The sequence below is a fragment of the Micromys minutus genome (assembly GCF_963924665.1).
Source record: "Micromys minutus genome assembly, chromosome: 14".
Classification (NCBI taxonomy): Eukaryota; Metazoa; Chordata; class Mammalia; order Rodentia; family Muridae; genus Micromys; species Micromys minutus.
Window position 1 is genome coordinate 41781348 of NC_137983.1, and position 14338 is coordinate 41795685.

The 14338-nt window shown below is 47.6% G+C and overlaps 1 protein-coding gene across 1 annotated transcript in view; it reads left to right on the forward strand.

Moving 5' to 3' along the window:
* Nucleotides 1–3124: 3124 nt before the first annotated feature.
* RAB11FIP1 (RAB11 family interacting protein 1) overlaps nucleotides 3125–14338 on the forward strand; it is a gene marked incomplete at both ends in the record, with an annotated part of 28155 nt that continues 16941 nt past the window's right edge. The window contains one exon of the mRNA XM_080928378.1: nucleotides 3125–3501. Within this exon, the coding sequence (XP_080784504.1) occupies nucleotides 3125–3501 (377 nt within the window). The remainder of the gene's footprint in view (nucleotides 3502–14338) is intronic.

Sequence of the window (14338 nt, forward strand, 5' to 3'; positions counted from 1 at the left end):
GTTGGCAACGAGGACGGCAGTGACAAGGGTCCCTTTGCTTGTCTGTCTCTTCTCCCCTCCCCCAGCACGGATGAGGAAGCTGCTGGCTGGCCACTAGAGATCTGCATTCCTGATGGACAGCAGCTGCCTGCCCAGGAGCCTTCCTGCTCGCAGCTGCGCTTCGATGCCTTTGTAGGAGGACAGCTGCCCTGCCTGTCCAGTCTAACCTGCCAGGCACCTCGGCTGTGTGCTCGGGGTTGACTGAAACTCTTCCTCTTTCAGTAGGACTAGGAGTAGGCGGGGCAGGAGTAGGCGGGGCAGGGTGGGAGGAAGAGCAGTTCTCACTCCGCCCTGACCACGGGAGGTATTTACAAACATTCCCAATGACCCTGTATGGTCGCAGGCCTGCCTCTGGGACAGCCAGCTGCCTGGGAGTGGTGGTGGGTGGCCAGAGCCTTCCCGATTATCAGCCTTGTTGCCTTTGTCACCTGTGTGTCCCTAGTCAGGTTACAGTAATGTCAAAAGAGGAGCAGATGGCTTCTCATTCTGTCACTGAGTCTTTTTAAAAAAAGATTTATTCGTGTATTTATTATATATAAGTACACTGAAGACATCAGAAGAGGGCATCAGATCCCATTACAGGTGGTTGTGAGCCACCATGTGGTTGCTGGGATTTGAACTCAGGGTCTCTAGGAAGAGCAGTCAGTCCTCTTAACCACTGAGCCATCTCTCCAGCCCTATCACTGAGTCTTAAAGGGAGTGTGCTGAGGTCCCAAGAAAGAGGAAACAGCCATCTTATAGAGACACATCCCCCTCTTTATTGGCAGGTCTGATTCACCACCACCACCACTAAGCCCAGCCCTAGACATCTCAGCTGACCTCAGCGTGGAGCCAAAAAAAAAAAAAAAAAGGCTGGCGATGAAGTGGCAACACATCACTCCCCCTCCTGCCATTAGCCAGGGTCTGTCTGACAGAAACCCAAACACATAAGGTCACAAATGCTCATGAGTTCTTCCTTGCTCCACCGTCCCCTCTTTATCCAGGAGATGCTGCCTCCTGCTCATGCCGAGAGGCTGTCCAGCTAGGGTTCAATCCTTGATGGCTTCTTGTGGAAGTAGCACAGAAATTCGAGTCTGGGAGCTGAGCAACACGACCCATGTCTGTAATCTCAGCCCTCAGAGGACGGAGACAGGACAAAGAGAAGTTTGAGGTCAGCTCGTTCCCCCCCCCCCCGCATGTATAGTGAAAACAAATATGTGTAAAAATTTCATGTTTTGCTTGCATGTATGTCTAACATACATGCCTGGCGCCTGCAGAGGCTAGATGAGACTTTCAGATCCTCTGGAACTATACATAGTTATGAGCCACCATGTGTGTGCTGGGAATAGAACCCAGGTCATCTAGAAGAGCAACAAGTGCTCTTAACTGCTAAGCCATTTCTCCAGCCCCGATTTTAAAGTAAGCGTGGAGGAAATCAGAGTTGTAAACTTCAAGAGGCAATTTGGACCCCAGATGTAGATTTCATCTAGCTGGGGTGGGGGTGGGGGGACAAGCAGGACAGCTGAGTATAGATAGCCAGGGATGGGTACAGTGCAGGCAGATGGGACAGAGGGCAGACAGTCCCCAGGGGGAAATGAAGGCAAACCGCCATGCTCTGCACCGTCACAGCTGTCTGGTAACTGGGCTCAGTTTAAGGATGCTACCGCTTAAAGCCTTCCAGTGGCTAGCTCACCAGGTCTAACAGAGGTCTAAACTCCAAATCCTGGTGTTGATAATCTGCATGACACAGACACCTTAGCAGTCTTATTTTCTCCATCAGACCCCCCAAGACTGAGAAGCGAGTGAGTTAAACAAGTCACCTGCCTTTCAGGCAGCTAAGTCGAACTTTTGAGAAATCTGTGAGAAGCAGTGAGGAGTGTGTAGGTAGATAAGGGGCAGCTGGGGCCCGGAGGGAGAGAAAGTCTCTAGGCTGCGGGCTTGTTTACCCAGAAGTCAAGGAAAACAAAGGGGTGGGACCCAAAAGGAATGTCTTCAAGTCTCTAAGTGAGGAGTTGGCCGTAATTCAACACTGCGGGGGTGGGGGGGTGGGGGGGTGTTCCTGAAGTCAGGAAAGCAATTGACTGGTTGGTGGGAGGGAGCCCAGTGGAGGGAAGGGAAGCCTGGAAACCTTGGCCAACCCGGGCAGGTAGCCACTCGGGACTGGGATCTTGAGAATGCTGTAGTGTAGGAGGTGTAGTAAATTCTGGCATAGGGGACAGGGCACCAAGGTTCTATTCCCACCTTTAATGTAGGAACTCGAATGTGTCACATCTTTCCTGAACCCAAAAGCTTTCAAAGTCACATTTCCACTCTGAATACTCAGCCTTGGAAATCACCGATCTACTAGACGCTGAGTGGGAGGCCGGAGATGGAACCAAGAGCAAGAGGCTTAAGTAGGAAGAAATGGGGAACCGAGGGGGTTTGGTTTGGCAACCCGATTTCCAGTTCCCTCTTCTTGCTCTTCCTAACCTAGCCTCATCTTAATGTGGTGAAGGCAGGGTAGCAGAGGCCGGTCCCTCATCTGCCCTCCCGTTCCCCGTCGCCTTCTCTTACAACATCCCTGGCGCCCCGCCTTCCTTCAGAGCAGTACCCAGGGGACCAGAGCAGGAGAAGCATCTTTGGAGTCGTGTGGCTTAACCCGAGCATAGCTACCACTTTCGGAGCCCTCCCCATGTACTGTGCTGAAAACCTAAATGTATGACTTTCTTTACATCAATCCAAGGAGTCACTGGTGCCTTATTTTACACATGAAGAAACTAAGGCAAAGTCTTAAGTAACCTACACGCGCTCACACACCTGCTGCTTGGCGTGGCAGAGCTTGCTCCCGTTTCCTCGTAGGGGACACAGGCAGCTGAGGACCATTCAGTGCATCCTCAACTCTCTGATCCAAAAATCTTCGGGAAGCGCCAGCCCACGTGACTTTTAGGTCCCCTCCTTCTCGGAGAGGCCCGCCCTGCGGGCAGGTGGCGCGCGGGCGTGGGGGCGTGGCGGAGGGCGTGGCCGGAAGCCTTAAAGCGGCCCGGGAGCCGGGTGGGCGGTCCAGACCCGGAGCAGCGGCTACCTTCTTCTGGCCTCTCAGTAGGGTACCGCGACCGCCACCGCCACCATGTCCCTGGCGGCCTCAGCGGGCCGGGGCCCGGGGACCATGTGGTCCCCCACACACGTGCAGGTGACGGTGCTACAGGCGCGGGGCCTGCGGGCTAAGGGTCCCGGGGGCACGAGCGACGCGTACGCGGTGATCCAGGTGGGCAAGGAGAAGTACGCCACGTCCGTGTCGGAGCGCAGCCTGGGCGCGCCCGTGTGGCGCGAGGAAGCCACCTTCGAGCTGCCGCCGCTGCTGTCCTCCGGGGCCGCGCCCGCCGCCGCCGCCACCCTGCAGCTCACCGTCCTGCACCGCGCGCTGCTCGGTCTCGATAAGTTCCTGGGCCGCGCCGAGGTGGACCTGCAGGAGCTGCACCGGGACCAGAGCCGCAGGAAGAAGCAGTGAGTGGCCGCGGGGCGCGGGGAGTCAAAGGGAGGAAGGGCGCTTGGGCAGCGCACCTTGGGGGCGAGCGTGGCAGCGCCACCGCGCAAGGGAAGGGAGGCCTTTGGCTGCCCTTCGCCCGCTGTCTCACCTCCGCCAACTTCTCTTCGGGCTTCTGTCAAGTTCCAGCTCTCCCTCTTATAGGGGCTTTTGGAAGATAGGAGAACTTTGGAATCCTCAGGGCGCCCCTAGACCGCACAGCACACTAGATGAAGTTTTGATGAACTGAAACAAAACGCAGGTAGGAGAATTCGTATTGGGTTGGGTATCCGCTTTATCTTACGCGGACGCTCCCCCGGGTGTTTTGTTGAGCCTGACGCTTTGAGCTGAGAACCCCCGGGCCAGGGAGGAAAAACTATTGGAGTGAAAGCCCGGTACCCCAGAGCTGGGAGGATGGCTAGAAGAGAGGTGAGGACAAGAGTGGGGAAAATAACCCCAACGGCCTGGTGATTGCTCATGCTCACTGGATTCTACCCCTAAGAATGAGCTCTAGAATAGTCTGGGGTCCGAGTTAGTGGTAGGTGACTGTTCAGTAGAAGTGAGCGTTGTTGGCAAATGCTGTCTGGTTCTAATTCCTGGTACCGTGACTTCTCAGTAGCCTACCTCAATGGAAGGATCGGGCAGGACATCCTAATTCTGCAGTAAAAGTTGGACAAACCCTAGCTAATTTTAAAGTCTTACAGATTTAGTGGGGTTTTTGTTTGTTTGTTTTGTTTTATTGTTGTTCACTGGTGTTTGCAAAGGGCTCCTTAACCAATGGAACATTTGATCCCATTTATCTCATGTTCCAAAGAGAGCGTGGGTTGGCCTAGCTGGTCGCTTTGCTTGCCGGCTCTGTTGCTACCAGAACCCCATAGGTGGAGGGACAGACCCGTGTGTTCCCTCCTCATACTTCAGATATACTGGGCTTTTTAACTTTTTCTTTGGGACGGGGCAGGAGCCAGAGGAGCTGGATTCTCCAGGCTAGGGTGGGATTTGTTTTAGCAAGCATATTTACAATTGAAATAGCTGATTTGGTTTTGGGGCCACAGGTGAATAGGCATTTCTGAACACGGGTTTTAAAAGGAAAACCTTGAGGCTAACTGGGGCATCCTGAAACATCCACTTCCAAGCCACGCTGTATCTGCAGAAGAGAAGCCGAAGTTGTCCTTATTGCCCGTCTTGATTAAATGCCATTTGAGTGGCTTATGTTGTTGATTGTTGGCTCTTCATCTCGCCCCACTCCAAGGTGGATGTTCACATCTCTGTGTACTGTTTCTTATATGACTATTTCACCTCCCTTGCAAGACAGATTGCATCTTCATTCGTGAGATGGGGGTTCCCCAGACCTAGGTCTGATGTTCACTTGCTCCTGATTCATAGTTGGGTGGCTCTGGCTCTAAACACCCGTTTCCCTATTTCTAAATGGAGCATGCTGCTACCCTTAATTGGTGTTTGTAAAGAGTCGTTGCTTCCTGGATGAACGAAGCCAGTGTAAAAGGTTCAAAAGGTCCTGCGCTGCTGTGCAAGGGATGAAAAAACCTCCTTAAGCTTTCTTTCTTCTCTTACCCTTTTTCCTCGTTTTCTCTAAGGTAACCCTAAACTTACATAGTCACTCCTGTTTCTGTCGCTTGAGCTGGTTACCACTTAGTCACCATACTGACTGGCAGGGAAATTGTGCTTACTTCATGGGTTTTTATAACTGACATAAGATGTCTTTGCTTTTTCAAAAAAAATAGGTGAAATGGCAAAGTTTCCATGTACTAGGAAGCTAGGGGCTTTCCCAGCTGCTGGGGAAACCCATGTAAACCAATCCTGTTGGTGTGCCCTGTGTAACTCCAAGGTGTCCCAGGTAGCTGAGAGCTGGAAGTTTTAGCAGAAAGGAACAGGTTTGACTAGAAGACTATTAATAACTAGTTATTAATGGTTTGATTCCACCTTATGTGTTAAAAATCAGAAACAAAAGCTAAAATCTTGAAAGCTAATTGTCTACTGTGTGTGTGTGTGTGTGTGTGTGAGTTTGTCCAACAAAACAATTACTGAACAGAGGGTGTTTTTTCTTACAGTTTCAGACACTTAAATTTGACGTGCATTATCACATTAAGAGCCAACCTATTAATTGTTCTCTTGATAAGCCCTGTATGGCAGATTTATTTGCAGACAAGGAAACAGGCTTTTTTTTTTTTTTTTTAAATCATGATTCTGAAGTTGCTGACCTCAAATTTAATGTAATGACACACTTTTAAAGTACCAAGTAGCCTAATATATAGGACAGCCTAATATATGGGCAGGATCTATTTAATTGCAAGGAATATGTGGTCTTCAGTTAGGAAAATTAGACAGGAATTAATATTACTGTTTCATATCTGTTGAAGACCTGAGGCTCCAGTGGGTGTTGGTCGAATAGTCAGGTGCCAGACAACAGCAGACAGGGACCAGAAGTATTTCAGGTGAGCAGCAAGCAGGACCCTCCACCCAGCTTTCTAGACTCGTTTTGGTTTAAAACAGAAACAAAGCTTCTTAAGATGCTCAGAGCAACAAAACTTGGGAGATGATCTCTTAGAGGTAGTTTAGAATATTTATCCAACCTGGCAGCTGAAGGGTCATTATTGCAAGGAAACGCCATAAAACTTACTATTGCAGTAATCCTCAAGATTTTTAGACAGGGAGGAGATGGGGGAGGGTCCATCTCTGGTATCTTTTGAGACTCAGTTGCCTGCCTCTGAAGGTGTTTGGCTGTTGTAGATGTTAGATATTTTAAAAATCTTTAAAAAATAGTAAGATGCTGAAATAAGTTACCAGTGGACAAAATTGGGTTATTAAAAACAAGCGTTGAGTACTTGTTATCCTGAACGATGTAGCATAGAGAAATGGCTTACCTGACCATCAAGGTTATTAAGTCATAAGTAAGCAGCTGGAGGTGCCTTCAGGCTTCTTATGCACATTTAAATTGTTTTATAGCAGGGTGGAAAAATCCAAGCAATACTGTTACTAGTTTTCTTCCTCCTCCCTCTTCTCTTTCTCTCTCTCTTGTAATTTCCCTTAAAGATAATGTTGGGCCTTTCTGGAAATGTTCATTTCAGCAGGCGGGATGGACTCCTCCTACCCCGTGTAGAAAACTGGGCTCCTGGCTCTTGTAGACCTGGTGATAAGCAACCCTCCCTCATGTTGGCTATGGAATGAAATGTCCACAGACAAGAGCACGTCAAAGTTGTCACCAGGTGATAGCATTACGAGTGATTTCACTCCTTAGACATTCAGTTAGCGTAGAGGAAGCTCTGGCTCCACTCCTTCTCTAGAGTATGTGCATTCTTTTAATAAACACTTTTTTTTTCTGGTACTAGGAATTGAACTCAGGGCCTGATATATGCCAAGTGAGCTCTCTGAACCCCTGAACTCTATTCTCAGCCCTCTAAAATACTTTTGCGTGAGTCTGCATGCATATGTCCTGGTATGGGAAGAGGCCAGAGGTTGGCTTCGATCAGGTGATTTCCTCAAGACTGCTCTCTACCTCAGGTATTAGGTGAGGTCTCTTTCACTGGAGCCCAGAGTGTCTAGCTAGTCAGCTTGTTTTGGGGATCCCTTGAGTCTGTAGCAGATTGCTGGTGGCCACCACACCTGTCTGACATTCACATAGATGCTAGGGATCCGAACTTTGATCCTCAGGATTGGGTGGCAAATGCTTTGCCCATTAAGTCTTCTCTCCATCTTCCTTCACCTTATTATTTCAGACGGGGTTTCTGGATGAACCTGGATCTCATTAATGCACCTAAGCTGGTTACTCAATAAGCTTCAAGGCTCTACCTCTCTTTAGTTTCCCCAGTGCTGGGCTTTCAGGGCTTCTGTGCCCGGCTTTTGCGTTGTGCTAGGATCCAAACCTGGGCCCTAATGCTTCTGTGACAGGCACTTTCTACACTTTACCATCTGGGCCAAAAATGTTCTTTAGGACAGCTGTGTGCCAGATGCCAGAGAGGCAATATGCTTGCTTCAGGAAGTTCAGAGCCTTGTTGGGGAGTAGATCTTATGCAAAACAACACACGAAAATAATAGCGTACTGTGGAGAGGGAAAAAAACAAACGAGCTATCAAAAACAAAAGGTTGGCACTGGAGAGATGCCTGGCAGTCAAGAGCGTCGGCTGCTCTTTCAGAGGACCAGGGTTTGATTCCCTGCGTTCATATGGCTAGCAACTGCCAGTAACGACTGTTCCAAGTTTTCTAGTGCCTTCTGGCCCCTAAGGACACTGCATGCACTTGGTGAGCAGGCATATGTGCAACGAAAAAACACACACATACAGAGTCAAAATAAAAAAAAATCTATCTGAGGGGCTGGAGAGATGGCTCAGCAGTTAAGAGCATTGTTCTTTCAGAAGTTCTGGGTTCGAGTCCCAGCACTCCCATGGCAGCTCACGGCTGTCTGCAACTCCAGTTCCAAGGGATTCGTTGCCTCTGTTCTCTGAGGTTTCTGGATGGACACCGTGTACTTACATCGTGCAGACAAAACACCCATGGGCATAAAATAAATCTAAAAGGATTTTTAAAAAAATGATCAGTAAGAATGGGAAGAAGGTGATTGGAAAGGAGGACGTGATAGGAAAGTGGTCCCAGCTACTTAAGAGTTTGAGGCAGGAAGATCACTTGAGCCTAAGAATTCAAGGCTAGAGCCAAGGTTGTACAGCAAGAGCCTGTTTCACAAAGTAGTAACAGGTAAGCCTTTGTTTTATACTTATGGTGTTGGGGATTAAACTCAGGGGTTTCTGCTTGCTGGGAATGTCCTGAACTTCTGAGCTGCATCCCCAGCTCTGAATATTAATGGCCTCTGAGACATTTCTAAATCAAGGGGGGGGGGGGAATGTGCAAAGTCCCTGAGGTAGAAGTGTGGGGTAAAGCTAAATGGAAAGGAATTGGAGTCCACCGAGTGTTAAAAGGATATGTGATCCAATTTGCCCAAGCTCTTGAGTGAAAAGGGATTTGAACTTGGCCTGGTCTGGAATCTCACAGACCAGATGGGAGGCGGTTGCAACAATTGGAGAGGTGAGGTGGTACCACCAAATACGGCGGTGGTTATGGACATGTCAAGTAGTAGGTGCTTTCAGAAATCCATCGTAGATTTAGTTGCTCTGCCTTGGGACAGATTGGCTGTGGCAGGGGGCAGGCGGGGAGAAAGGAAGGGATAAGATTAAACGGGTGAACCCTGGGAGCTGTGTGCTGAAAGTGAACCCGGAAACAGTTCTGCTTTCTTATTCCCGCAGTCACATTGATACCAGGGTGAGGTCACCATGACAAAGACAACTTGGGGCAGTGCCACTTGCGAGTTGAGCTGTCTGTTGAAACCAGTGACGCCACTGAAAGTGCCATTGGAAGCAGGGTGTGGACGCCTGTGTCTACAAACGCCGACTGTTTCAGTTCGGGTCAAGTGCTTGCTTGGTAACTGTGTGCCTGGAGTGTTCTGGCAAAGTTGATGATGTCACAGTTTCAAGGGATACAGGACCAAGGAAAGGAAAGCCTGCTATATAACACAACAGTGGGGAGAGCATCCCTGTGCAAAAGATGTAACACTCAAGCATGTGAACCATCTATTTCACATCTAAGCTTTGGGTCTTTTCCATCTTCCTAAATTCCCATCTATCCAAAGGCCTTTATAGTGTTTCCATAGCTACCATCTGAGGACGGATCGTATAAGCAGTATCTGATAGGCCATTTGAGTTGTAGCTACTAACTTTGAAATGTAATAATTATATTATAAGCAATCCGTGTACTTGTTAAAATGCCATCAACTCCCAACATGTAGCTGCTTATTCATTAAAACACACTGTCATGGAAATGTCTCCCTCCCTCCTCTGAGGACAGCTAGTGCTGGCTTACACTTGAACTTCAGTAGTGAGAGGGAGCTCAACACTGAGGTGGAGGAGAGAGTGGGTAATAAGAGGCCATTTGATCTTTATTCCCAGCATTGCCTTTGGCTCTGGATCTAGGACAGGCCTCAACCTCCAGGGCCTTTGAATAACTAATACCCAAGCCATGTATTGACAAGTGGGTCTTCCTCCCCACAAGGTGCCCCAAGTCAGACAGAGTTCATGCCCCTAAGAGACCATGCCTGAGGTGCCTGCTTTCACCTGACCACTTCTTTCTTGTTCACTGTGTGATGGGGGCTTGGTCATTGTTGAGAGTCAGTGAGGAGCTTACTGAGTGAATAGCTGAGATTCCTTCCTGGTAATGCCAGTATGCATTTACGGCTTTTATTTGTTCGGCTAGTTGGTTGGTTGGTTGGTTTGAAACATGTAGTCCAGTCTGACTTCAAACTCTTCATCCTGCGGCTTCTGCCTCCTGAGGTCTAGAATTTCAGGAGTGCACCTCCATACCTGGCCAGAGAGCCTCTTTTCGAAAAAGAAGTGTGTTGATAACCTGGTAGAGAAAAGCCAAGGGTCTGAGTGTCCAGGCTGTTCCCAGGGGACATGAGGAATGCGCTGTGGAAAGAAGAAAGCTGTAATTATCTTCCCTGAATGCTAGCCTTTGAGCTACCCAAAGAGAAGGCAGTTACAAGCAACACCAGAGCCGCCCTGGAGATGTGGCTGCCACACATTTCATTTTTCTGTGTCCTGTGACCAAGGGCTTGGCTAAGCTCCAGAAGAAGTAGATCTACAGAAAGCCCAGCCTAAAAAGGCCCCTTGTTATCACCGAGAATGGTGCCCAATCTGAAGAGCGGCCGCAGCAGTGGCGGGCTAAGTCCTGGGGTGGGTATTCAGGGACGTGACCTCTGAGAGCATGCTTCTCTTCTTGGAGAGTGAATGTGACCTGTAGGTCACCAAAATGGAACCTTAAGTTTTTACTAACCATTTGTTATTAAGGTGTGACTTAACATAAAGCTCTGCGGGTGTGTTTTCTTCCTGCCTTGAATTTACAGTGATTATAAGATAAACCACATATTCTCTGCTCCCTTGCCAGGGGCTCATAGAGGGAGTATATCCATCTGTTTACAGGGTGAGGAGCGGACTGAATGTTCTTTGATGTCGGTCACTGAAGTTTGTTTTCTCTTGGCCCAGGCATGGAGCACCAGACTGTGCACTTTCTTTTCCCACCCTTAAGCGCTGTTTTCACGAGGGAATCTGTCCCCATCATGATAAATTCCTTTGGCAGGCCAGGCATGATACATTGGTGACAGTTATATCTGATTGCGGGTCTCATTATAGAATAGTACCATTTATGGCTTTCTGAAAGACGATCAACTGTGTATAAGTAGACAGTGGTAGGAAGGATAGGCGTACGTGTTGAAAAATGAGTTAAATTTTCTAACTCATCGTTATGGGTGCTGGAATTCTAGTTGACCGTGTAGAGATCCCGCTATCATATGCTGCCGCTGACTGCGCCGTATTGCTGATTGCAAGAGCTGTCAGTCCCCTTTCGCCCACTGGTGTAAAAGCCATGAAGACTTTAGTGATAGTCTCTCCATCCCTAACAAGTTCCAGAACATAGACTTTGATCATGGTTATTTTTAGGTTCTTCCACTAAAAAAAGAAGAAGAACAAAAAAAAAAAAACAACCCTGGAAATGATATAAGAAAACTGAACTGAAATTCTATGATACTAATTGTGTAGATGAAGGTGAATGTTTTCCTATACCTTCAAATGCAAGTCCCCTGGTACTTACTTAGATGGGCATGATTAAGTATTTGGAAACTAACATAGAACTATTTTCATGTCAGGAACCTTCTGACTTTGGTCAGCTGCAGCATTCTCGCATGTCATGTAGCCATCAGACTTGGTGGAATGAAGGTTTAGTTTGCAGGTGATTCCACTAGGCTCTCCCTGGGACCTAGCAACAGCTCACATCATCACCTACTGCCTGGCAGGAGCTTCAGGTGTGCACAGCCAGATGAAAGGACCCTCACCCCACTTCCCTCTCCCTCCCTTCCTTCTTCCCGGTGTTCACTCCCCTCCCTTCCCCCAAATAAACGCCTTTATGGCAGATCTGTTGCATGGTGTAATTTCTCAGAGGAACACTTTGGCGTGGGCCCGCCAGGTACCCTCTCGCCACATTATAGTTCATAACTCTAAGGCATGTGCCATATGCTACAAATAAAATTGCCTGGGCGTTCAGATTCCAGCTAAGTAATAATTATAGCTGCAATTTACAGCAGGCTGTGCTCTAGACACTTAAATCATCTACGCTTTATGAAAGCCTTCTGAAGCAGGTGCCTCAGCCTCGTTTCAGAAGGGGAGTTGGAGCCGGAGAAGAGTTAGATAAGTTGCCCAAGGTCTCTCAGCTCAAAACTGTTAGCTGCCCAGGGAGTGGGGGAAAGGTATGGAACCGTAGTTGGTGGACTAGCATGGTTTGAGTGCACTTTAAAAGCATGCCTGATTTTTCTTTTTCTGGTAACAGGTCTTTTGTATGTGACCGAGGGGGTGGTTTTGTTTTTGCCTTTGTTCATTTCTGAGACAGGATCTTGCTGTGTAGCGTAGCTCAGTCTGGCTTAATACTCTAAGTCTTCCTGCTTCAAGTCTAAGGGCTGGGATTCCAAGTGAGCGCCACAATGTCCTGGTGTCTTTATTATTAAAGACAATATCAGATAGTATCAGGAACATCCTTTTACCTTTTTTATCCCCACTCCCCATCTCTCTCTCTCTCTCTCTCTCTCTCTCTTTCTGTGTGTGTGTGCATGTGTGCACATGTGAAACACATGTAAAATTTAGGGGACAACTTGAATCAGTTTGATTCTTCCACCACATGAGTCCCAGGGACCTAATTCTAGTCATTAGGGTTAGCCACAGTGATCTTACCTGCTAAGCCATCTCAGAACCTCCAAATCGTTCTTCACCTGCCTTTCCCGTGTTTGTTTTCTTTTTTTCCTCCTTGTCACTTACTAGCTCCTAGGACCAAGTTTGGTATCTCCTGATAAATAGCCTTTTCAGTGCTGCTAAAATGTGTTTGGAGATGAGACTTAGCACGACAGCAGGAGCCACTGCTCTGAGGATAGGAGAAGGAAGGACTGGGGTGGAAGGTTGGTTAGCCAACGGGTAATTCTATGATCCAAGTTCCACCCCGGTTGCCACCTACCCACCTCATTCCACTGCAAACCTGAACTGCATAGCTGCTGTTGAGGACACACTGCGGTCTGTCCCTGCTACTCCATACTGCTGCCACGCTGTTCAGGGCGGCCCACAGTATGTCAGACACTGGGGAAGACAGGACCTGAGCTGCTCCATGTAATGTCCCTATCTAGGAAAAGACTGCGTTCTGCTTTCAAATACCCTGTAGGATGCTGTTCTATTCCTGCGCCTTCCTCCCAGAGGAGCCATAGGTTTTGATGCTGGGTTGCTATGGAGATAACGCTGACTTGCATTGCAGCCTGTAATTGAGATTTGGCCCTAAGAGAGAAACGGGTAGCTGTGCTGCCCCTGAAGTCTAAGCTAGACTCTGAGACTCGGAAATGAACACTGACACATCTATAGAGTAGTAAAGCTGTGGTCTCCTGACCTTCCCACTCCTGGACCCTTTTGGTGTTCAGAGTAGATGCCATGTTACCAGTTTTCCGAGAGAGGTGGCTTCTGTAGGATCTTAAGTTAGTAGAGTGTTCATGATGAAGTCTGTACTTTATTTAGTGGGAGTATCTTTTTATGTGGAATATTTTTACGCTCTTCACAGTGAGGAAGTTTCAAGCAGTTGTCTCAGAGTTTAAAGTTAGAAATCAGCAGCAGGACTAGCCTCGGGGTTCGGTGAGTAAGGGCACTTACTGCCAAACCCTTCAGTACCAAGGAGCCACTCCGGACCAACCCGAACAGACATACACACCCCCCCCCACACACACACAAGTGCACAAACAAACAAATAAATGTTATTTTCAGTTTTATTTATTTATTATTAATTTATTTTAGAAAAAGCAGGCAGCTACCATCTCAGCACAGTTAATGCTTTGTGGTGTTTGACAGGAGGAGAACTGTGGCCCCCTTCCCCTTCACCGCTCTAACTGCAGTGCAAGGAACATGACTATGTTTGCCTGGGATCTTGAAGACTGATTTCTCTCTATGTGGCTGCCTTCTGGAACGTGAAAAGCATGTTTGCTCCAGCCACAAAATGATTGTTTCTGAGGCTGCCTAGTAGCCTTTACCCACTGGTGCAAGCTTTACATCTGTGGGGGTGACAGGGAGATCTCTTTTCTCATCTGTGGAAAGAGCCTGTCCTCTTCTACATTCCCTATTTCATCCCCTTCCTTCTCCTGCTCCCCAAACAAGGAGAGGGTCTTCACTGTTCACCCCAGGCCAGTCTCCACGGTCCTCCTGTTTCCATCTCCCAAGGGCTAGGATTATAAATGTGATAAATTCTTGATCTCCTTAAGGCACCATTATAAACATGCAGGAAACATAAACATGTTTTATGTACTTTTAGCTGTTAACATTATCTTGGAATCCTCACCCCTGCTGCCCCCCAAGAACCCCTGTGTAAATGCCACAGGTAGGTAGGTGATTTGGATAATGTGCATTTTTCACTCATAGGAACGTGAACTGTCACTTGGGAGAATACTGAATTGGTCGTTGCTTCTCGGAGACTATGGGAAAGGGGGACAAAAGTAAAGGGACTGGGTTTCTTATTCTCTGCCATTCTGTGTGATTGAGATTTTATCCTGTTATCTAAAAGTATTACATGTTAATTTTTATTAGCTAATATATATTAATATACTATATTTTGACTTATATATTAAAATATCCCATTATTTTAATATGGTATATACTACTATTTTATTAATTATTAATGATGTATTAACATATGCTATGTTATTTATTATATATAATATTGAAAATATCCTATTATTTTAAGATATTACAG